The sequence below is a fragment of the Myiozetetes cayanensis genome, unplaced genomic scaffold, assembly GCF_022539395.1.
Source record: "Myiozetetes cayanensis isolate MyiCay16 unplaced genomic scaffold, myiCay2020 scf2-11, whole genome shotgun sequence".
Classification (NCBI taxonomy): Eukaryota; Metazoa; Chordata; class Aves; order Passeriformes; family Tyrannidae; genus Myiozetetes; species Myiozetetes cayanensis.
In genome coordinates, this window is record NW_026087411.1 from 82220488 (window position 1) to 82245942 (window position 25455).

At 40.4% G+C, this 25455-nt stretch overlaps 1 protein-coding gene across 1 annotated transcript in view; it reads right to left on the reverse strand.

Moving 5' to 3' along the window:
- Positions 1-4527: 4527 nt before the first annotated feature.
- SH3BGRL2 (SH3 domain binding glutamate rich protein like 2) overlaps positions 4528-25455 on the reverse strand; it is a 53529-nt gene continuing 32601 nt past the window's right edge. The window contains exons 4-6 of the mRNA XM_050315717.1: positions 22783-22968; positions 9719-9799; positions 4528-8611 (exon numbers count right to left, since the gene is read on the reverse strand). Coding sequence (XP_050171674.1) covers positions 8597-8611; positions 9719-9799; positions 22783-22968 — 282 coding nt within the window. The 3' untranslated portion in view covers positions 4528-8596. The remainder of the gene's footprint in view (positions 8612-9718; positions 9800-22782; positions 22969-25455) is intronic.

A 25455-nucleotide genomic window follows, 5' to 3' on the forward strand; every position in this document is an offset into this window, starting at 1 on the left:
TTAATTTTAAAAGCTGGTTTATCTTGCATTAACAGAGGCTTGAAAAACATGTTATTTACAGGCAGGCATAAAGTATTTGTAACACAAACAGATGACAACAGGACTGCACACTGCTCCCGGCCACTCCTCCAACCAGAGGGACTCCATCCAGCCCCCAAACAAAGCACAGCAGGGCAGAAGTCACAACTTGAAGTAGGGCTTGTGCCATATGGCATCTGACCGCATCCCACAGCCTCCTACCAGCACTCACTTGGCAGAGGGTGCCAAGCAGGTGCCCATGGACCCTGGCATTACAGCCACGGGGCTCTGCCAGTGCCTGACCTCCCTCACCTGGTTGAGTTAAGCCCGTGGACTTCACAGTCATGGTGGATGATGGCAGCTGCCAGCATGTTCCCTGTGAGGCAACTTCTGTTGCTGCGAGTTGGTTTGGACAGCCTCAAATTTTGTGTTGGCTGGGGAGAGGAAGACAAGAAAGCACCCACAGAAGACAGCAGTGCTGGTGTCTCATGGACAACAAAAAATGCCATGTCAGTGGGTAAAGTGGGTAAAATGGCTAAAATGCTTAAAGGTAGCATGAGCACCAGTTTGGAAAGCCGAAGTGTCAGCTATGAGCATCTCTGAGCCCGTGAGTGATGCCGGGCCCAGAAAGGCTCACCAAAGCCTGGGTTTGGTTACTTCATATTGTTTCACAATGTACTTACTGTCTGCGCTGTCCTCTAGATGTCAGTGACAGACAGCATATCCCAGCCCCTGCTTCCACCCACACCTCCTCGTGGCTGGGCCAAGCTCTTCCCTCCTTTTCTTTCCCTGGCTTCATTGTCTCTGATACAGGACTGACCTTTCGTGGCAGCACCAAAGGAGATGGTCCTCCAAAGCAAGCTGAGATGTAAATCTGTGACCTCATTTTTTGAAGAGGTGAGTCTCTAATTTTCCCCTGGGTTACCACTCCTTGGCAACACAGTTTGTCCTTCCGTGCTGTTGGACCAGACCATCCAGATCTCCATGATAACATGGGCATGCTTTCCCAGAGCAGGTTTGCTCTCCTCAGAGGTGAGCAGAGCAGGATTACTGTAGGCCCCTGTTCAGGATGGGGAATGCCATGCCAGTGTGTGCTAATGCTAATTTATATGAGGGTGAACTTATTATTAATGGAGTTGCTGGTAAAATAATTTTTCATCAGAGCCTTTCTCAATGAAAAATGAGGTGGGTGAAAGTTAAAAAAAAAAAAGAAAAGTCAACGTACCTACCTTCTTTGGGGCTTCTATCTTTTAAGAAGAACGTAGAAAATAATTTATTACATTGGCTTGTTTTCCATTTTTTTATTCTATAAGGGAAGTGGACAATGTTTTTCTAAACATCTCTAACGTAAACATCTTCAGTCAGCACAGTGTGAAGCCCATATTCACTAGACCTCACTCTCTAATGTCACCCTCTTTTCATCTCTCACCCTCCCAGTTCCCAGGATGTCAAAAAAGTCTTCAAGAAGGTACAACCATGATTTAGTCTATTGATGCCCTACAGTGTTAAGTGTCTAAGAGCATCTTTCATAAGGACACCATGAGAGTGATTTTTTGGGGCAAATCCAGTGATTTTGGTTTGACATGCAGAAAAGCCAGGCAGCAGCACCGGACTGGAGGTGAACAAGAGGCAGCAGCAAGAGGAGAGGGAAGGGGGAGATCCTGAGCCCTGTGCAGCACCAGCAGGCAGCATTCGACTGCTGAAAGGCAGGAGACAGATTGTGTACAATCTCGGGGAAAAATAGCCATTGTCCTTATCTTGCTCACCACAGCACACAAACAGGGCCATAACTGCAACAGGTCTCAGTCCTGTCATGTACAGGATTTTACACCAAAGTAACTGCTGTCTGCCAAGAAGAGTCATGTTCCTTGTTCGAATCAGTGGAGAATTAAGATCTGCCTTTACCAACATTTTTTAAAACATATGTCTACCTATTAAACTGAAATAAAATTTTAAAAGCTGATTGGCTACTCATGGTCTTTTCCAGATCTGTATTTCACTCCTGCAGCTGTTGTAAGTTCAAGGACCAGATCCCTGGCTATCGATTTTTCTGACTCCTTTGAATTAACTGAAGGTTAAAGTCTGTCATGAGAATGTTTAATTCATGTATTTAGCAAGTGCAGTTCTTTCATCTGCCCACACAATATGCCCAGGAAATACGCTAAATTGGAGCAATAACTCAGTCAGGGCTAAAATGGGAAACTGCTAAATGGTAACACTTCTGCCAAGAGACTGAAAGCAAATATCGGAATCATCTCTAATTACAAATTTTTGTAGCTGAAGTAATTTACGTGCTCGTTCTGGACAAGGGAGGGAACCTCCTCTGTCCAGGGATCTCAGTTGGCCCTGGATGCCAGTGGTGCCGACAGAAAGAACTGAACTCTCTAGTGGCAGAAGCAGAGCTGAGGCAGTAGAGGAAACCAGCTCATACGAGAGGTAATTCCTGCAAGGGAGGCTCTTTAAATGAAAGGACACCGATGACAATGAAGACAAGCTGGCCAAGAATAAAGTTCAGCTGGAATTCGGAAGAAAGTTTATTTTTTTGGTGCAAGAGAAGCAGGATTTCAAGACAACTTTCCAACCAGTATAGCAGAAAACAAACAAACAAACAAACAGGAAAAAAATATCAACCCAGATCCAGTGAGGTGCTTTAAGCTGGAGTTGGGTAGTTTTATGAAACAGACTCTGTGCTGACAGAAACAGCAGAGGACTTGTCTCTCTAACCCAAGAGATCTCCTCTAGGTTGACTATTTAATGCAGACCGTGAAATTTGTTGCACTGAAATGCCATCCCCTCTGTAGGTTTCAGTAGGTATAAGTGGGTTTGATGGATACCCACACTTTGCTCAGAGTGAGAATGTTCCTAAGGATATGAAATGGTCACTTAGGGCTTAAGTATTATAGTCCACCTGGAACAGTACTGATGCTACAGCAATTTACCTTAATGACTCAGGAGCATATTTCACAGCAATGCTGTATAGCTGTCCTGACCTAAAAGCCCTCTCATGGCTTAAACTCAAATTTATGCCCCTCACAGAAGACATCCAAAAGAAGAAAAGCACATCCAATAAAACCAGGAAGAAAAATAGAGGATTTAAAGCCATGAAAAGGCAAAGAAGAAAATGTGTTGAAGGAAAATTATACCAACAGTGCCAATGATTATCAAGGTCTCACAGTGGGAAGACCATTACTTTGGGGGTCAGCAGTGAAAGGCATTATCAGCCGTTATGGGGTGCCCCACGTCAGGACAGCAGTGGGACGCCCTGACTCTGTGGGTTGCAGCACCGGTCAGGCACAGTGCCCAGAACACTACAGACAGCTCAGCAAGCAGATTTCCTGTCTTTTAGAGATGACATATGGCCATGTCACTGCTGCAGGCAGATGATGTCACCAGAGGACTCTGCAAGAGCTGTTCCCAGTAGAGACAGTTATTAGGCAGTAGCTGAAAGAGGACAATGTGGTTATGTAGGCAAAGTGAGGCAGAAAGACTGGAGTCCTGTCCACACAGAGCTTTAATCAGACAATTTACAACTAAATTATAAAAGTTGTATTTGAAAACACTAGTGTGCTGCTCCTATCATGCTTAAGACTGATTCAGCTTTCTTAGTTCTTACATATAAAAGTCTGTCAGTACATCATCAATTTTTGCCTCTTCACACCTGTATCCTGTCTCCCCCCACTAAGGATATAAAGCTGTGAAAGGTAAGCACGGTTTGCTGTGTGGCACAGTTGAAGGAGGTAGCACCTGGACTGGAAGAGGTATATGGTCTCTGAGGTTTGAGAGGCACCAAACCAGTGTGCTTTTTATTCCTGGTATGTGAAAAATACCTCCTTTCTCAAGCAGCAGGGAGCAGGAAGCATCCACAGGTGAATGCAGGGCTGCTGCAGGATGTGAGGTGTTTTCTGAGAATGGCAGCATCACCACCTAAGAACTCTTTCTTACAGTGTCCCAACCCCCACTGGGGCATCCTTGGGGGTTGGGACACGCTTACCTAGTAAAACATATTTAATTACCTTCTATGGATAAACAAAGTGGATAGGCAAATCAGGAACTCACATTTCTTTCAGACAATAAAAAGCAGTGAAGATTTTAGCTCTATCAAGGAGCAAAACTTAAGTGTGTGGAAACTTCCTGGCCCCAATGTCCATGTCCCTCCAAAGGATCTGTCCTTTATTTCTGTGGTATTTATCAGCTAACCCAAGCACAAAACCTGCAAGACAATAAATCATCCCTTTTTTTTTTTCTTTCTCTACTACTATTTACCTGGGGAGACCCTAGCACAGCAGGCATTCTGTGCATTGCAATTCCCATAGAGACAGCAGGGTTCAAAGCCACTAAACATCTTACAGCAGGTTCACCCCTCCTAGGTGAAAAGTTCTGCAGTGCTTCCACCTGCAGAAGCTGCCCAAACCAAAGCACTCCGAGTGTCACCGGAGCCAGCTGCAGCAAGAATAAAGACTCATAGTTTTTCATCGTTTTCTTTGGCACATACAAAACACAGAGCAAATGTCTTTTTTGAATTACAACTTTTTATTAGATGAACATGGTTTAATACATCATGTGTACATGGCCTAGGATGCAACGTGCTCCCTCCCCTACCGAGTTACAGAACACTGACGCCGTGAAGGTGAACACCAGCTCTGCATTTGTGCCTCACAGGGATGTTACAGATGGCTGGGAGTGGAAGCTTTGCACACATGTAGGTCTACACAGGACAGGATGACGCACGTTAGGAAGAGGTGAAGAGTAGGGAAAGGGGAGTAAGCTGGATCTGCCCTGGCTGGAGGACTGCTCTCAAGAAACTTTTCTCCGTTTTCCGTCCCAAATTCCTTAGAGAGCAGGAGGGTGAAGGACAGGCCATGCTGCAGCGGGAGCCCTGTGGAAAGCGGTGCTATGTGGTTTCACACGTGGCACTGCCAGCCAAAGGCCCCTGTGAGAACCCCTGGTCAGGGTGCCGTCACAAGCCGTGGGCCATTCTGCACCGTGTCTGCCACTCCTGCTCTCTGTGCAGGGTGAACACACAGGGCTCCATCCTCCTGCAACTGTTTGTGCCAAGATCTGGTGTAATCAGTAAGTCACTAAAGACTAATGGGATTTGGCACTTTCCTGGTGATCACCCCATTTTTGCCCTCATGTGAAGTGCCACAAGGCACTGCCTAAAATTTCAGGGTCCCACATCTGAACCATGGTATTGCCCCAAATAATGGCCTGACAGGGGAAAAGGGCAGGGAGGGACAACCAGGAAATGCACTGAGAGCTTGGCAGCTACTCTTCACTTCAGTCACAGCACTTGCGCTGCTCAACGCTTGAATCAGAGACTTATTGTAAAATAAGTGTAAACATGGATTTATGGGCTTTACTGCGGGTCCACTTCCCTTGGAAAGTTTGACTCTAGACAGTCAACAAATAGGAAAAAGAAAAAAAAAGAAAGTCACCTAAGAAAAATCAGAAGATCAGAAGACTCATCAAAACCTGTTTCAGTCTTGCAAAGCATGTGCCTTTTGACTCAGGCCTCGAAATCAATTTACTGTATTATTAAAAAAATGGCAATATAGAAACTACCCCTTTCTCAGTTCAAAGTTTAAGCATATCTAAGAAGACCCTACAGAAACAGTCCTCTTTCTGGCAAGGCACTATCCAGTAGTGTGTGGCACAAACAAAACCACCTCTATCAAAGCCACTGATACAGTGAACGTGCATGTGCACGTCAGCCCACACAGCAGCTTCAGCTAGGTACAAAGATCTACAGTTTAATTCACACTGCTCTCCCTTTTAAAAAGTGGAGTAGTTAGAAGTATTAGCTAGAAATTTGGACCTTTTGGTTCTCAAGCATACCCCTATATGCAAAAATTTTGAAGATAAATTAAGAATTTGCTATTTCTTTCAATAACTATCTCTAGTTTCCCCAGACCTTTTCAGTTACCTGATAGCTACATTTCATTATTACAAAACTGTTTTAAAAAATTCCAGATCATCTTGTGTAACAAACTAGAACTCTACTTAGTTTAATTACAAAAATAAGGCTGTCGCACAACAGACCAAATTCACATTCAAATAATATCCTTATATATATATATTTCTTTCTTTTTTTTAAGCTAGCCACTTATAATTCAAAAGCACATATTCTAAGGGACTTACACTGCCAATCCACACAAGCAAACAGAATATCTTCAGAGCTAGTGTTGTCCTCCACACAGATTATGCCCACAGATGTGCTCTGAAATAAGTTAGTTGTAACAAGACTAACTCTCCACTAAAGGAGAGCCTTCTATTCTACATTTATCTAAATTCAAGAGGAGTTTTGTAAAACTAATTTCATCCCTGGAGGAACCAGCGTGGTTTTGCCTTTCACATCAGTAAGCCTGGGATTTTGCCCAGGATTACTCATGTGTATATATTTACACACTTAGGTAAATCTTTCAAATCTGGGACTTCAGGTAGTTCTAAAAGTTTACAACGCATCAAGTACATGATAAATCCAGGATGGCTTCTCTGTAATCAACTGCGCAATTATGTAAGTTTAAATCTGTATTCATTTACAAAGTTAAATATTTAACTTCCTTTTAAGAATAGTTCCTTCACCTGTTAACTTGGTGAAGTTAACAATGTACAGCTCTACTTCACGTCATATTCCCTTCTTATAGTGAGGTTCAAGTCTTGTGAAAATATGGGACTGGTTACAGGAATGTCACAGTATCATAACACAGACAACAATTCTTAAAAACGCACATTCGGGATTCCTGTAGAGAAGGTGCCATGGCTAAGATTTTGACCAGTAAATACAACCACAGACTTCAAATCTGAGTGTGCTCTTGCTCCATCTAGCCCTAGGTTTGTTCAGTCAGGTACAAAGAAGGCTAAGAGGTGATCTAATGGTAGACGACAACTATCTTGAGGGCAAGAAGAATGGTGCCAATCTCTTTCTGTGAGTGCCAGAAAACTCAGCAAAGGCCACAGCCACAAATTACACCCTAGGAGTCAAAACTAGACTTTCTTATAAAGTTTTCACTAGGAAAGCACTGTAGAAATGGTACAGGTTACCTAGAGAGTTACGAGATCTTCATCCTTGGATATTTTTAACGTTCTGCTACACAAACCTATATCTGTTCCAAGCCAGCACTATCGTTCGCCCTGATTTTGACAGTGCTGGGCCAGATGACCTCCAACTTTTGTCCCTTCCAACTAACATGTCTTGTGTGCCATGTTTACTGATGTTAACAGAACATGTGATTGCAAAGATGCTTTTCCACATAACGGTTGTCTTTCATTACCCAAAGACTGTGATGGCACTACCCTGTCATTATGAAACCACTTGAGTAAAAGATACAAAGCCCAACTTGATTCAAGATGCATAATGCAATTTGACTTCTCTCTAGAATGTATTTTGTAATGTTTGTTGGCAAGCCATGGGCCTGAGTTCTGCTATTCGCATCAGTGCAGTCTCCTTGGAATGCTTTCCACTTCCATTACTTGTCTCCTGTTCCTCAGCTGAGCTGCCATTGTGGTTTCATTCAGCAAAGCACACACCCAGTTTTTTCACTGTCTTTGAGGCACCACCACATGACCACATCTGGGGATATAACCAGGAAAACAGCTAGGCAAGTTAGGCGTGCTCTTGGACCATGGTAGAGGGTTAACCACCCATGAGACTGAGCCCTGACTCTCAAAGTATCCCCCTGACTCTCATGTGGCTTGTGGTGGAGCTGTGTGTTATCAGAGGTAAACTGAAGGTTTTGGCAAAATTTCAAGACAGTCCAACTACAAAGCTCCAACTGTGGGTGTTAAGACTTTCTCAGTTAAGAGATAACTTCACATTATCATTAGCTATGAGACCCCTTTAGTTCTTCTGAACTCCCCAGTGTTTCCAGCAAGTGTTTTCCTGCACATTTCACCTGCTTTTGGAAGAGGAAATGTCAAAATATTTCACTTTGGCACCTCCCTCATGAAAGGAACTGATTTTAAACAGTCAGTTGCAATGCGCATCATTAGATAAATCAAGTTTTCATTAATTATATTAGTAGCCCATGTCTCTTAAAATAACCATGATCTGGAATAAACATCACAATAAATAAATGTAGAGCAAAAATACAGCAGCTATTTGCTTAGACTGAGATCTCACGATTCATGATTTTTATCCTCTGGGTCATAGCCAACACAGACAGCCTAATAACCACCAGCACCTTTAACTATCATGATGAGCTAATTTGGGAAGAATTAAAAACAGTAAGAAATCTGACTACATAAGTATATCCATGGATGACACAAGCCCTACACTTCCACTCCTTACTCTCAAACATACGTGTCTGTTAGAATATCAGGGCCAGTTGCAAGAGCAATCCAAAGACAAAAGTGAAACATCAACAGTGAGTATTATTAAAAAGGAAGATGAGTAGCCCGGTCTGTTTTGTATGTGTGTCATTATCTCCATGCTATTGGAGAGCACCATCTCATGGCAAGCAGACTACTACTAAAGATGCATGTTTGCTCTATCACAGTGATCCATTAGGGAAGCTGTTATGTGCTGAAGAACAGGGTCATCCATTCAGAAATGTGCTTGTTGACACTTCACATGGGCTTTCTAGGGTTCTGATGCCTACTGAAAAGACAAAAAAAAAATATTGATTATTATTAAGATAATGTTATGAATACATTCCCATCTCCTGTGCCCATGTCCTATGCCTATAAGATGTTCCTAAACTTGGTCCACATAGCAGCTGAGGATGCATCCTCTGCAGTGCTACCAGACTGAAGTGGATAGTTTACAGAGACACTCCTCAAGGCCTACAACAGGATATTTTCTAGGAATGGAGCTGTATAGAAGGTGGTATTTCAGATTGTAGTAGAACATAATCTTTTTTCTAGGACTAGTTCTCCAAGCTACAAAATGAGGCAGGCTGCCAAAATAACCTGCTTTTGCAGTTCTCTGCCGAGGTTCCTTCCCACTTCTGTCCCTCATGGGGTCCATAAGTAAATTAATTCCTGGTAGAAGCAGAGCTCTATAGATACACAAGAGCTACCATCCAGGCCTGAGACAGTACTACTGCCAAACACACCTATATCTGCAGTATCCAAGGGAAGAAAAATCCTCCCCTATGTGTCTAATCTACGGCCAGAAGGTGCACCATAAAGTCTCTTTGAACGAGTGTCCAGGCTTCCATATGGTAATAAAATTTCCTCTGTTATACTGATATCAATAGAAAGATGTTACCTGGCTTTGTGTTCTGACCTGTATATATCTATTTGCTAAAACTGAATTCTTATCCAAAAAGTTGATATAATTCCTGACTGTTCTAGCGCTTCAGCATTACAAAACAAACAAAAAAAAAAATTAAAAAATCAATGCTTAATGAATAAATGCTGAGCCATTATGCCAGGCTACAGATATGCCAGTGCTTAAGATCCTAGTTCTGCCTCCTGTATAATTCATCCAGTTGCTTCCATTTTAGATTGATAATGTGAAGGAGAATATGTTCTTTAAATTTATCTGCTGTCTCAAATCAACTCCCAATGCTTGGTTTCATTTAAAATGCTTTGCTTTTCCTGACAACCATTTCAATCACCTCATTAGGATTAAGCTGATATGGGCAAGGTATAGATCAGGGCAGTGGTGCATCTGAACACACAGGACTCTTTCTGTTCAAAGAAAATTCATTCTCCCTATTTCAAGAATTCTATGAAAAGTCTGCAATATGACACTGACCTTTGATGCCAAAGTAGGTTTCAGTCCAAGAAAGGAGAATACAGTGTTGCTCTCCTTTGATTCAAAAAAGCCATCGTAATCCTAGAGAATTAGAAGCAAAAGAAGTTGAGTCAACATTTGTATTTATGTTTTCCTGACTGATATTACCACACCGTGTATTAGACCAAAGGCTGACACATAATAATGCTCAGGAAAATACTAATACTTACCCATATTGTCCTCTGCAAACCTAAAACCTACTCTAAATTGCAACAGTATCACCAACTACAGTGGCAAAGAAAAACACATATTCTCTAACTGCAATACCTCTCACTAATTTATTTGATAGGAAAGTATAAACACAGACTTGCATGAAAGGAAATCTATTGTGGGTATATTTTAAAGGTATTTAAGTGCCTGACAATGCAAATAAGTTTCTGACCAGGTTTTCAATTTGTGTTTTAGCAATCAAAATACTCCCTAACATGGAAACCCCCAAGAAGTCCTAAGGCAGCTGAACTCCTTATTTCTTCTGTCGTGGAACAGAGACTTCATCATCTTTGTATCCCTTGAAATCAGCAATCATATCTCAGCCTTGGCCTATCACATACTTCAATATAAAATAAATAAACTTATTGTATATAAAGACAAAACCCAAGCTTAACTATCATGATTAAGTTCTTTTTAGATTTCAGCTGCCTAAGATCAGGTTCTGATCTCGAAGTGTTAACTACTACTTTTACTGATTTGATTATTGCATTGGATAACTGCTACTCATCTATCATCAAATGAATTAACAGTTCACATTCATATTCAGTTTTCAAGGCAAAAAACCAGAGAAAATCAGAGCACAGTTTAGTGAGTGGATCTGGCATATGGCAAGAAGTTTCATGTGCTCTTTGTGGTTTGGCAAAGATTTCTTCTATGACCACTAGTAAACAAGAAAGCATGCAGTTCAGACTCTTCCTCCACCACATAACTGCAAAATGGAAACATCAATCCTTACTTAACCACTTCTGACATGTAAAATATTCTGTAAATGTCAGAAAAATTCAAATATGTGCTCATCACTGCATAGCAATTATCTCTAAATATCCAAGATTAGCAGTTACGCTAAACTTGAGAGCATTCAACAAGAGAAATCCCTTTAAATATTGACTGTGCACATACATGCTTTCAACACAGAATAATAACAGGCAGCCTCAGCATCTCCACATGCTTCCTACCTGTCACTCCCAATGTGCCTGACCCCCAAAAGTTAGCACTTCTTTGGCTCCTAGCCTCTAATCTCATTACTTTTTGGGAGCTCATCTCTCAGTGTTAGTTTGTCCTGGTTTTGGCTGGGACACACTTTCAGGTGCTTTCTCTGAAACTGGACCTCAGTTTTCCACCAGCAGCAGCTGCTTTGCCTGCTCGTCTCCTTCCTGTATTCTCTTGAACATCTAACCACCCCACAATTACAGAGGGACCATGGAAGATAAACAGAAGCTCTAATTGAAAAGAAGAAATCTTCTTCTGACCTGGTTATTCTTGGAAAGCTCTCTTTTTTTCTCTTCATCAATGTAAAATAAATGACTGTTTGGATAGAAAATACATAGTCACCATAGCAAAAATAATGTACTTCCCACGAGATCCATAATCACCTTGCACATGTGCAGAATCTCTCAAAAAAACATTTATGGTGTACTAGATAAAGATGCTTTACCAGTATTTCGATAATGATATATTGCTATATCAGTGTGAACACAACTGTCCTAGCTAAGTGATACTTTACAGTTGCATAATTATTCAAACAGCCTCAGCCCCCCCCACCCCGAAAACCATAACCCATTGCTGCACAAAGGCAGGTTCCAAGCCCAACCCTCTATACTAAAAGCATGAGCCCTGAAAGACAGAGAGGCCTGCCGGAGTGTATAATGGTCATCAGGTCTTGGTTACAGTAGCTGACATAAATAGAAAGCAGATAAACATTCTTAAGATTTTTTTTGTTGTTTCCTTCTTAAAACACAGCATATGCTAATTTCTGAATTAACATAAATTTACAGTTAATAGCCTGAAAGCAAATCCAAATAAAATCAGACGAATCAACTAAGCCATGGTGTAAGCTGAAAGAGTACTGAAAAGAATCCCAACAGTGCCATGGATTAAAAAGGGACACCAGAGTCACTGAATTCCTAGAGGAGTAATAAATAACACTCAAGCTTGACAAAAGGATGTTTGATTACGTCCTTGACCTCTACGAACGAGACTTCAAAAATTGAATGGACACTGTTAAACTTGAGAAAAGGTCTGTTTTGACTTTTCTAAGAGCAGCTGAAAAGCCACAAGAGACACAAGCTACACAAGCAACCACATGTGAAGACAGCGCATGATCTAACCAAGAAATAACCTTCATTTTCTCCTTCATATAGATGAACCTTTGGGTTCGTCTATAAGTGAGTCACACCATCCCTGGAGCTGAAGATAAAAGGAGCAGCGGATGAGTACAACCCACAACAGGGAGATGAACATGGGCACTGCTCCTTTAATATCAGGGTATGTTTAAATTGCCTGAAGATGCTCATTACAGCCCTGTAAACTACCAGCAACCTGCGGGCAGGCAACTGTTGCAAGTATTTCTGCAGCAGCATGGCTCAAGGTAGGTATCTTTTTCCGTCCCTGCCAGGAGCATCCATGCCTCCTAAGCACAGAGGCAGTTTTCATAAACCCCCAGACACTTGTTTGTCTCAACAGTCTGTCCAAGGAAGGTTCTGTGTTTGTTCAGGTGAGTCATCATCTCTTATCACCATTTGCAAGTTCTGGGGTTCTTCTGAAGTGTCTTAATCCCAGTACTTCAATTAGCTCTAAAAGCATCACTACTCTAAGACCATGTTTTTTTCAATCTTTGTTAATAGACTGGTAAAAAACCAGGGTAGGGAAGAACTCAACAGACTGAAAATAATGTCATAAGAAATAAGGCTGCATTGCTGGCTCTGACAATGACTTTGAGACTCAGTTAATCCACTAATGTCTGTTTACACTTACCTCTGTAATATAATTTAATACTTAATAATAAAAAGGTGTCTTCAAGCATCAGTCTTAATTTTTACTTTCAGATTTATCAAGTCCTAATTTAGCATGTTTTGTCCACATTTTTACTGATTATCAGACCTGGATTCACTTACTGAAAAAAATGTGAAGGTTAAACAATGAGCTAAACTGAGTAAGTTTATGTATGAAAGGGCAAAAACCCCAGTGGATTAATTTTGAAAGGACCAGGATATTTAATAACCATAAGAGATTATCCACCAGAAGTAATCTCTCCAATGTTTTGAAATATCTGCACTGCAAAACCTATTAAAATGTTATTGACACTTACTTTCATGGGGGAAGGGGGAGAAGAAGCTCATGCTTTTAGCTAAAGTATCAGTAAAATTTTAAACAGGACAACTTTCCTACTAGTCTCTGCAACTAAAACAATTTCAAAATATTCAAATTGAAAAAAAAATTACAAAAATGCATAAATATTCTGATTTTAAGATATCGCTTTAGCATAGTAGTTTCTTAAGAGATTATTGAGAAATATGATCCGAGGGACTCAACAGTTGTTTGACTTTGGCATGCGGTAGCAGTGGGCATCCCTGACTTTTCCAGTAACACAGATAACAGATGTTCCAAAAAGGCCCTGCCTTTGATCTCACCTTTGTAAGAAGAGGAAGTCTGTGCAGATTTGGGCCACACGCAATCCATGGGTGAGGACATGAAAATTCTTATCTCACATAAAGAACATCCTACTGCTACCAGCAGTAGATGCAGAGGCTGAAGAAGCCAAATGGTGCCAAGCTCAGTGGAAGCTGGGAATTTCTTACATGGGCAAGAGCCCAACTCGCTGGTGAGCCAATGGGTTCCCTTTGGAAAAATTCTGTGGGACATTCTGCCTCCCACAGAAGGACACCACTATTCACTGGTTTTGGCCAGGCACTTGTTCCATCCTTCTGCATCAGCAGCAAGTTACTACAATCCCTTTGTCACTGTCCCAGGCAGCTCTACCAAGGCAGCAGGTGCTGTGGCTTTGCTGGAATCAGTGGAGCAGTGCTGTCTCACCCCTGTGCAAGGAAGCAGCTCCCACTGACACCCTGGAGGCATTCAGAAAGCAGCTGTTAGTACAGCAAACTGCTACCCACTGCCCCACTTCAAAGGCAACTATGTGTACAATTATAATTTTGACTGCAACATTTTCAATTGTGATATTGGCGCTTTCCAGAGCTGCTAATTACACTTTATTAATGTGTAAAATTCTGGCAACATCAATAGCTGATTAAAACTAACTAAAAACTGACTACTAAAGCTAATGGGACATGGAGACAGTGGACATGAATCATCAGTGACGCAAAGATGCTCAATCCCTCTGGAAAAGTTGAAAAGCCAAAAATACAGATGATAAATCCCACAGCTGAGGGTATGAAAGCTTATCGAGAAAGACAAAAGCCAGTTAGGAGGAAAAAATATATCTCAGAATGGTTTGAGGCGATAAAGAAGTGACAGGAGCATAAAGATGGTGAGTAAAAAGCTATTTCAAGGCAGAAAAGGCTGCTTAACAAGATAACAATTATCTGACTGCTTTAGGCCTGGCTCCTTACCCTTAAAATCAATGGCAGCTTGATCACCCACCAAGTAACCTGAGCAAGGTACAGACTCTGTTTTAACATCAGAGCAGTTCCAGCATTAAACATGCTCTACCGAGCTACTGGGGAATGGATTAGCTGACCTAATAAGCTCTTGCTTTGTTGAAAATAAACTGAAGCTACTGCAGGTGAGCTTCTCACCTACAGACATGCAAAATCTTTCTAGCCTTGCACTGCCTAAAGCTCTTCTTTGCTTTGTCAGCTTCTGCTGAGAGACTCTAAACCGGGATAGAGAGACAGGCAAAGGTGTTTGGGATCAAAGTTACCCCAGGGGGCAATGGGAGGAAGGCTGGGAAGTTCACTGTGGTGGTAAGATTGTTGGTACTAGATGTAGAGCTCAATGGACATATGGAGCACATTTCCACAGCACACAAAAGATGCTAAATGTTTACATGGCTTCACCAGAAGGCTCAAGTTCATGAAAGAGTAATTAAGTAAGAATTACTAAATACGTTAAAGTGATATTTGTTTTAGAAAACTTACTGGAGACAAGGAAAATACTCAGCACAAGTATTTCATATGCTTAACTTGTTTATGGTCTTCCCTAGGCTTATGGCCATTGTTGGGACAAAACTGAGCTAAATGGACCTTCAGTCTCACACATTTAAGGCCATTTATGCTATCTTAAGGTGTATTTTACACAAAGTTTTAAAATAATTATAGAATATAGCTTGGTTTGGAAGGGACCTTGAAGATCATCTAGTTCTAACCCCCAATAATCAGCAAAGCCAAGTGACTTTTCCATTAAGTATGTTGGTTTAGAAAAAAACAAACAAACTAAGGAAACAAAAAACAACACAAGCATCCAAGCCTCACACTTATATAGCTTTGTTTTTAAAATTTGAATCCTCACAGTTTATCCTGAAACTAAGAGGTGCTGTGGCTGCTTTGCACCTCTTCAAAACCAGAATGATCAAAGATAGAAGAACATCCTTAAGGTTTACATTATATGGCAATCCCAAAGGCCATCCACTGCCCAAAGGCTACAGAAAACTAACAGCAGCTTAGTCTTTGAGACAGTGGACAAACATTCAGGAAATCTGGATTTAGCTCTTCATTATGACACAAATGTCTTGGGTTCTTCTGGCCTTCATGTGGATTTTTTGCCAATTTATCCCAGTAGGAAAACCACTGGTCCTTGGGAATTGTCTCCTCTTTAGAAATCCCACTTCCAGGGTAGCTTCTTCCCTCTACAGCAACTACCAAGATCACAAAGCTCAACCTGCTTACAATTGTGATTCCAGCTGTAACGTGGAGATCTTAAGTGTGCTAGGAAACCAGCTCACTGTAGTGCTGTGATTACAGACACTGCCATAATTAATTTGGCTCAGGATTTTGTTAAGCAGGTACACTGAGGCTTTTTAAATAAACACTGTCACTGCTGAGGAGAAACTATTTACTGCACAGAATTAAAACTGGCAGTACTGCAGATCAGTATAAATAACTATTTGTGCTTCAAGGAACATAACACAAACATGATGGCATTAGGTCAAAGTAAAACGTTAACACGAAGTAGATTTCATTTACAATTAGCAATTATACAGACACCGTCTGTCCATTACTGCACTGAGATCAGGAGAACATTACATCTAACAAGGTTTAAAAGACAGTAACTGTTAATAAAATTCCTTCCAATAAGTTTCTCTAAACAACCATGTTGGCTTTGTTGCTGTTTCTTTTAATTTGCAACAAGAAAAAGAGAGAGTTTGTTAAACATCTCAGACAAATCCTTATTGCTTACAACACCAAGAAGCAGAAAAACAATACTAACACCACCAAAAAGCAGGAAAATAAGGAAAGCACCCAAATGTAGCTTGCACTGCTTCTCCTAAAGATTTTTTTAAATGCAGTGATTATTGGACAGCACTTTGTCTCCTGACACACTCTTCAAATTTGTTTCTCTTTGTCAATAGTTTTAATACACTATTAGGATCTCTCCATTCTTATAAAAGGGGCAACATAATTGCTCCTACAAGTAATTGTGGCGAACTCGTAATTTAAATACATTGAATCAGCACTTTGCTCCTGACTAAGTTAATACTGTGTACCATTGAGAATGAACTGTTAGCAACCTCCCTGAAAAGGGCAGTTCAGTTCTCCAGAACAGATGACATTCATTTACTGATCTGATTAGGATTACAATGGAAAACTCTTACTCAGCACAGCTCTCCTTGGAGAATGAGTGTGTGTGCATGTGTGAGCCCTTTTTAATATTATATAAATATACAAATATAAGAGGATCTTGTCTGAACAACACAGGACAAGCTAAACATGACAATTTTCAATTACCTAACCTTCTGATAAGATCTCTGCACAGGATTTTTAAAGAGCTTATACAACTGACTCTACAAAGGAACTTGCTACTCTTTTACTAAAGGCCAGATGTTTATTTCAGTAATCTGTTTAGTTACAGGCTTTCAGAAACAAAGGCTTTAATAAAAGAGAGCAGATGTCAGCCACAGCTCTATTGTCTGGACAGTACATGACAAACTCGGGCTGATGTGATGTTTGCCATTCATGCAGCAAAGGTGACAAGGTACACAGACATCAACTATCTAAGGACCGACAGTCCTCATTCCTAAGGCAGAGAGTCCAAGTGCAGTAGGGCTTCTCCCAGCCAAGCACCAAGGACTCCAAACTGGCACAGTGCCCACCTGGGGTAGGGGAATATTCAGGGAGGTGTCAGTGACAGAATCAGCAACTAGTATGGATGGTAACAGGTGTCACCTGCACCTTCCAACTCATCGTGTTATTTTACAGCTTGTTGGGATAAGAATATTATCAAACCAGACCACAACAGGAATTTGAGGAGTGATGGAAACACCAGGGAATTAACTATGGTAGTCATCCTATTACCTGAAGTCATGGTTGAAAGACAAAAACCAGCTGTGCTGCAGAGAAGCTCTGCATGCACATACTTTAACTTGGACATGTCCTAAGGCACCTGTAACTTTATCAAGTACATGACCACCACATGTTGGTTGGTTTTCTTCTAAGATCATTTTACTCAAAACAATATTAGGTGACATCTCAGAATACTAAATGAAATATGAATTTCACCCTTCCATTTATTTTAGGAATTGGACACTGGAAGAATTATCTTTCAACATTTCCTTTATTTTCTGCTGTTTCTCCAAAGAACAGAAAAGGGAAGGTACTAAAGAAAGATGAAAGTCCCACTAATTGTAATGGCACTGCATGTCTAACATTTTTACATATAAATTGATTATAACTTTGCCATATCTTCAAAGTGTTTCTTAGTAAATAATCATATTATCATGATTAAAAGCAGAGCAGTGGTGAACTGAATTACTTATTTTATCCTGGTTATTCTCTGACTACAGCCATGACCTTTTCTAGATGTTGTTCCACCATACTGCTACACCCATATTTTGTGCAGTTCTATGCACTCTCAAAGTATTATTGCCACTTAATAATATTTCTTATCCTTTTCTCATATATCTCATATATCCTATATTGTAGTAGAACTGGCCTTTTAGAAAAGACTTCAATTAAAATAGTCACAACATCTTCAAGAATAAACCCCTTTTCTTCAAGAAAGTATGGCACAATAAGAAGTTTCCCTTCCATGGAAAGGAGAATTAGGATCCCAAAGAAAATTGTTAGTAATTATTTCACCTTTGCTAGTTATCCATAAGTATGGCAGAACATAAATGTAATAAATACAAAAATCATAAAGAAAAAAATGTGCGGTATTTTCTACTATATCCTGTAAAGGTAACATTTCTAATTTTATATCAGTCACTTTTACACATTTTAAAATACACAAACACCCTATATTATTATATTTAGGAAACAGAGAGTCTGCAAACAGAGTAAGGTATCTCCAGAGATGTCTTTGACAGCTATCATTTTTATGTAGAGGGATGGTTTACAAAATACCAACTACTTCACTTTGAAACAGCTATTCATGAAGTTTAGAATGCAGAGAGGAAAGACTCCAATTAAAAACCATGGTGCTCAACAGGAATGTACTCTCTCCACTGCAGGGTAAACAGCAGAACTATAATACACTACCGATATGAGTTCTAACTTCCCTGAGGAGGACAAACTTCTTGGATTATTTTATTTTTACCAAGTTGCCGAGTTTCTATTTTTTAAGCTTTGGTAATGGGCAAGCCAGCTGCTCTACACTTTGCCTCTGCTACCACACTCCCCTTTATAAAGTACATATCACACAGAACCAAAACTCTTTGCCTCACGACACAGAAAGGCAGTGGAGAAGTGGATGGTAAAAATACAGGCATAGCCTGAAAGTAATAACCATACAGACCTCTTGAATGGTCTGAACAGTATCTTGCCAACATGGGGAAGACACGTGGGCAGGGGTTGCTTTTGAACATCAGCTCTGCCTTCTGTATTCCTCGCTTGAGACAAGGGCTTAATCAAGAAGATGCCACTGGCCTCAAGTTACACACATTAAACCTGGGGTTTGTCGATGCCTGTGAGCCAAAAACTACTCCAGTACAACTGCAAGAGGTAGTTAAGGATGATTTCATAAACAACTTAAATTGGCCATAAAGGAAACTCTACTTCTGATGGTAAAAATAATTAGTCAAGAGAGTTTCAGCATCATTGGCCATTAACAGTTGTTATATGATCTCTGTGCAATTCACATTAACTTTTGTCTAGCAAAATTATCCCTCTTCTAAAGACAGACCCAAACCAACAAGACACTAAGTGAGTCAGGTAAGATACCTCCAAGGGTACAGAGAGCCAAATGTAGACTTGCTGAATACAAATTAGCCTCACAACTGCTCTAGCTCCTAAAGTGAACACGCTACAGGTGGCGTGCCAAGCTGAATTCTGCCATACTGCTTGAGGATCTAGAGAGACAGAGTTCAAACTCTGCAGGTACAAGAGTAATGACAAACTCCCCAATGACAGGCCAGGGCAGAAACCCTGAGGTGGCCTCTAGCCAATTCTGTTAAAATCCTCTTTCCTTTTCTTTCTTTTATCAGTGAGTAGTTGCTTATTTGTAATTTGATGCCTACAAAAAATAAAAAGAAACGTGTATGCATCCTTCCACAATCTTTAAAGAAAACCCAGAAGAGAATGATACAGAACAGTGCAAAGAAATCAGTGTGTCAGTAATTGCCTGTGCACTGAATAGTTTCCCAAGAACACTGTACATCTGTTCAGCAGCCTATTTTATTTCTTTCGTGTCTATAGGTCTTCACTGTTTTGTTAGAGTTGATACCCATATATTATATTTCAGGGAAGGACAATAAATATCACATATCTCTGCTTCTACTGCTGCCCACCAGGTGCTCTATCAGGACCTACCATATCACTGTAAGGGAGATGAAAAAAAAAGTCAGCCTGCTATGAAAATATTTTCCTTTCAGTTCAAACTTCCACCTGGAAACAGATTTCCTTTTAATTTTGATTGGCCTAAATGTCAGGTAATCTAACATCAGTGACAGATTTCTGCATATAAAACTAACAGTGTTCAAAGCTCTAACTTGCAGCATTGCAAGACTGCACTTTCATAGGGAAGTGGATATTTCCAATCTTCTGAAAGTTCCAGGAGTCACTTCTAGTCTAAGAGGTGTTGTGTATCCAACTATGGAGAATTCAAGAAGGGGGGAGGGGGTGGGATGTGACTGGTAGGCTGATTTCAGACATCAGTTTTCCAGCATTTCTTGCTTTCTGCTTAAAGAGTTCATCTAGGCTGCTGCACCAGGACAGGACGTTGCTGCCCGGGTAGAGAACCTTGTTCTAAAAGGACATTATGTAGATACTCACATGACCAAGAGCCATGTCACCAAAGAAGATGGAAACAAGGAATAGATAGACCAGGTTCCCAGAACCGAAATGGCTACAGTGAACCTGGATTGGGAATGTAAGGGTGAAGCTAATCTTAACTCAGTGGGCCCATGACACACCAGAACACCTACAGAGTAATGCAGTGCATGGATGGGTTCATGGTCGAGGGGTGGGCCTGACCACTGAAGCCATTGAACAGGTTATCTATGAATATGAAACATGTGGCATGATTAAGCAAGTCAAGTGGGTAAAGCCTCTCTGCTGTGGAGAACAGTGGCTGGGAAAGACAGTGTGGGTTGCTGCTTCCTCAGGAAAAGTCAAACCTGTTCATGGGGTTGCTTTTGTTCAAGGACCAGGTTGCAGTTGGTGGATAATGCAGGAGGATGGGAAAACCTGGTGTGTACCTCAAGGAGATCTAATGCTGGGGGAAAACAATCCATGATTTGAGTCAGATGTTCAAATGGTTGACACAAATCCTTTTTAGATACGTACTGAAACCAGTAAATCTTAAAGATTTACTGTCTTAAATCTTTAAAGACAAACCTCCTCTATCTTGCAGTTACATTCTGAAAAGTGATTATTTCAAATAGCAATGTCAGATAAAACCTATTGTAAGATAAAACCCTCGTGCACATTGCTGAGGTTTTCTACAAAAGACAAAATGGGTAGAAAAATATCAAAAAAATCTATTAATACTAATACTAACACAGAAAAACCAGCATAGCTATGAACATGACACTGAGTCATGGCTCGTACACCGTGTGCTTGTAAGCTTCTATTAAAATAACACGACGAAAATAAAAAGTGTACTTATTTTGCTTTGCATTGTCTAGCCCCCATACATTTAGAGGAACAGCAATAGACCCAACTAGTTTGTATCTTAAGTAAGCCTAAATTGTCAGTGACAATATATAAAACAGAATAAGTACATAGATAGTTTTCTGGTGAGATTGTAGAACTGCCAGGCAGAAAAACAGGTAGAGTTTGTTAATAGAGAAAACTGGATTAAAATTTGCCTGGACACAAATCAGGAATGATAAGCTACAAATTTCACAAACTCAGCTAGCAGAAAACTCAGTGGGTATTTTTTCAGTTAAAGTTACTGAACAGAGATTATGTTTTAGCTATTTATGTCAAGATAAACACATGAAAACACTCACTGTGGAATGACAGAGACAACATGTGCAATGTCTGTTAACTTTATCTAATTGTGATATTTTACCCTCCCTTCCAGCACTGACCTCCTTTGTCTCCTGCATGTTTTGCCTCCACACTATTACCTAAGAACTTCACAAACTAATGCAGCAGGCTAACTGATAAATGTTGGAGATTCTGCATATACTTCTCTTTTCATCCTAGAAAATATAGTTTCCTTCAAAGCATGTTTGCTCTTTAAAGATGTTTATGCAGACAGTGAAGTCCAGTAATAGGATTAACTCTGCTCAACCAAAACAGCTATCAGCTCAGCAGACAGATTAATGAGATCATCTCACATGTTGCATGACATCTTCTGCCTTGCTAATTCCAAACAGAAAATTCTAAGACTAGGTTAAAACACATTATAAAGACAAGCTGAAACAGTAAGAAAAAACAGCTCAAGATGCTGTATTTCCCAGGTAAACTAAAATCACATGGAGCAATGCAAGCGTTGTTATTTGTGAGGGGTTGCCTCATAAGTGAGGCCAAAATCCCCTCCACGTCCCAGATACACCTCTTTGACTGACAGATCTTACCTGGGACTAAGAAGATATATATGAGTTATACTGCTGAGGTAAACAAGTAAGGCCAATACAAAGCATATGGGAAGGATGTTAAATGCCTCACTTCAAGAAGCCAGTTAGCTGCCACATCATACTCAATCTGTTTGTTGCAGAGGATACTAAATCACTTCTTATGTGCTTCCTACATTAAATTAACAATTGCACGGCAGTCAACAAATTCTCATCAGATCTGAACAATACATTAGCCAGAAGCAGCTTTGTTACAGCACTGTTGAATGGGGCAGGAACTAAGTTAGAACCAGTTTGAATGTACATATCAGAGGTTCCTGCTTCAGCTTGCACTGGTGGATGGAGAAGCTTACACCAAAAAAAAAAAAAAAAAAAAAAAAGCCCATCCATTAATCTGTTGTCAGATTCACAGCAAATAATATTCATTTATCCTAGAGACTCTGACTGCATAAAGACGCTCTAAGCATAAATGAAATTTACACTATGATAGCAGTAGAGAAGGAGCTTAATTACAATGACAATATAACTCAGTCTAGACAATGTTCTCATTCAGTGTGTCAAAGATTTCCTTCTGAATTTTTGTGCTTGGACTAGACCCAAGTAGCAAGAAAACCGCAGATCCCCAAGTTACAGCAGTCTCACAAGGGGCTTTACCATCAACAGGTTGTACATGAAGCGTGTGACATTGCCAGCTTTTACATTTGTGGAGGGAATCCCCTAGACAACCTTAGGGTTTACAGATGAATGACTCGAATTTTCCCAGTAAGATCATTACCTGGTCCTACTGCCCCATTAACTCAGATACTTATTAGAGTAAAGCACAACAGTAAGTCCCAGATTTTTAAATGGCCAGTTATGATATTTTCATATATCACCTGTTGGAACCATGACAGCTACTTACTCCACAGTACCGGTCATCGCTGAATATCTGTGGTGGCAGTGGATTGCCCTGCGCAGGCTGCCTGTCCTCAGGAATGTTTTTATACATCCATTGTCTTTTCTCCTCTGACATGGTGATATCCACTTCTTCAAACTCTATGCGATTGGCTTCCAGAAACCTCACCACGTCCTGTTGCCTCTTCTTTATCTAGATAACAGGAAGAAAAATCCAATAATCATAGCAAGTCCACCATAATAGAGACATGTAATACAGACCCTGTAAGGGTCTCACCAGAAGCAGAAGTTAAAAGAGGCATTTAGTTTTCAGTGTCATTAGGGGCTATATTTTTAAAGTATACAGGTACCTAGAAATGCAAGGTAAACAACCTTGCAAGTCCCAGGAGAATTTACTCCTTTAAGTGTTCATTGAGATAAACACCTTATTACATCTGAAAAAAACCCCACCCCAGCTGCACACATTTTTGTTTTCCTAGACTTCTACACATATTTTAAAATGCAGCTCTACATTCTCCTGAGCAAAGCTCGCTGAATCTTAATTAAGAGTGTCTGTCTGCATAATACATATGCCTTCAAGTAAGCATGACATCATCTCTTGAAAATTACCTTTTTTGCAAAAACCAAAAAAAGCAGGAGGTTTGTACTGAATGTAAGGGATTTCGGCCCCCCAAAGAGATTATTATCTTTATACAAAAGCCTAACAGAGGCAGAACACAGGCAGTTTTTAGGTCATTGTAGCTAAGGTGCGCTAACTCCATGATCTCAGAGGTCATTTCCAACCTTAATGATCCTACAACTCTAAGATCAACCTTTAATGGCTAGCTGGGCTTCAAGCAGATAGCTCAGGTAAAGACTACTTCTGCCTCAAATAGGGCTTTATATCAAGACAACAACCTTTGAGGTTAAAGTCTACAGAGCCAAGGAAAGCCACCTGGGACCATTCAGCTAGGTCTGCTCTGCATTATTCTCAGTCTATTCTGTATTTGTTGCATCTGCTTAATGAAATTATTTATTTCAGAAAGGAACTGTAACTTAGGTGTTGTAGTGTTATTTGAAAAAAAAAAATCAGCTTTAATAATTTTACAGTATTCCTAGAGTGTCGGATCCATGCAGTTGCTGGCTGGCATAAAGCCCAGGTGGATGAATCATGCCTCTGGGTATCATATGACCTAGATACTATTTGGAAATCAGAGGATTTTTAAAGTGCATGTGCTAGTTGTTCTTGTCACACAAACCAGTCTCTCTATGTAAATGCATGACAAAAATTACTAACTTCTGAAGAAAATACTGATGGAATCATTATTTCCTTGAAATAAGACGGCAGCCATCCCAAGAAACTGCGAAAACAGTGGTCTTAAACTATTACTGTCTTTCTTAAGAAGTGGTCTGCACAGTAAATTTGTGTCTCATTGTCTTATTCTTTTTCCTTTCTTTGTGTATACTGGCGAGATTTTTTAGGCATATGTGAAAGGATCTCTTTTTTACACAAGAAGGCAGCACCTAAAATTGCACGCAACTAATACATCATCAACAACAGCAAAATTACCACGTCATCATCACTGCTGTTACCCAAGACAACACACCTATTATTATGTTCCTAAAAATTCCAAATGTAGAAGTGAAAGACCAATGTATTTTCCTCTGTCTTTCAACCAAAAAAAAAAAAAAAAAATCTAAAATGATGTGTGGGAGAGGTCATTTCCTTATAGTGGAGTACTGCTAAAACTAACATGAAATTCCTCCTGTACTAGTCAGAGCAACTAGCAAAATACACAGTGGCTGGTCCAGCCCTCTGACCCCAAAGCCAATTGGCATCATCTGGCCAAGCCTGTTAAACCTGCAGCCTCTCAGAGTGGCTGCATGCAAACTGTACACTGGGAATGATCCCTGGCATGCTGTAACATCTAAATCATGGCCACGAGCTGTTTGTGAGGCTCCAAGTTGGCCTTGGCCAAAGCTGTCTGTGCCAGCAACCATTCTTTGAACCATTTCAGAGTGCTAAAGAGCTCCACTGCTCAGGGCCAGGACATGCACCAGTACAGATGTATATCCACATGTACCTATTTTCATCTGCTGTACCTTCCAGTACAGTATCTTCCAGTGCTGTATCTTCCAGTACCCTGTACACTGGAGCAGGAGTTTAACAGCAACTTAGATTTAATCAGATCCCTATTATTTTACAGTTCACACCACAAAAATTCTCCCACAAACACATATTTCCTAATCTCTCCTTTTATTTTTATAAAACTAATTAAAATGTTGAAGTGAAATAAATTGGGTTGGGTTTTTTTTAGCCATAAGCCTTACAATTCTCCACATGACATCTGTATGAGTTATCAGCTGTGGATGTACCAGCTGCATAAATTTAAACAAAATAGCCTGAAAATTTTAAGCCAAAAAAAAGCATTTTCTCCTCCCCCAAGTGATTTGATTCAAGCCTATAAAGTGAAACAAGGGCATTAGTTATATTTAAAATCCTATTAAATTATGCCTTGTTGTGCAAGACGGATGCTCAGAGCATCTGCCACAACAGAAGCCAGCTGATTATTCCCCAAGAAAACCACAGGACCTTTGTCTCCCTCTACAACTGGATCTGTGCCGCAGGAGTGCGTCAGCCTCACGATCCTGCTGCAGCTCTCATCTGTGCTTACTCTGCGCTCTGAGAGCTCCCAGCATT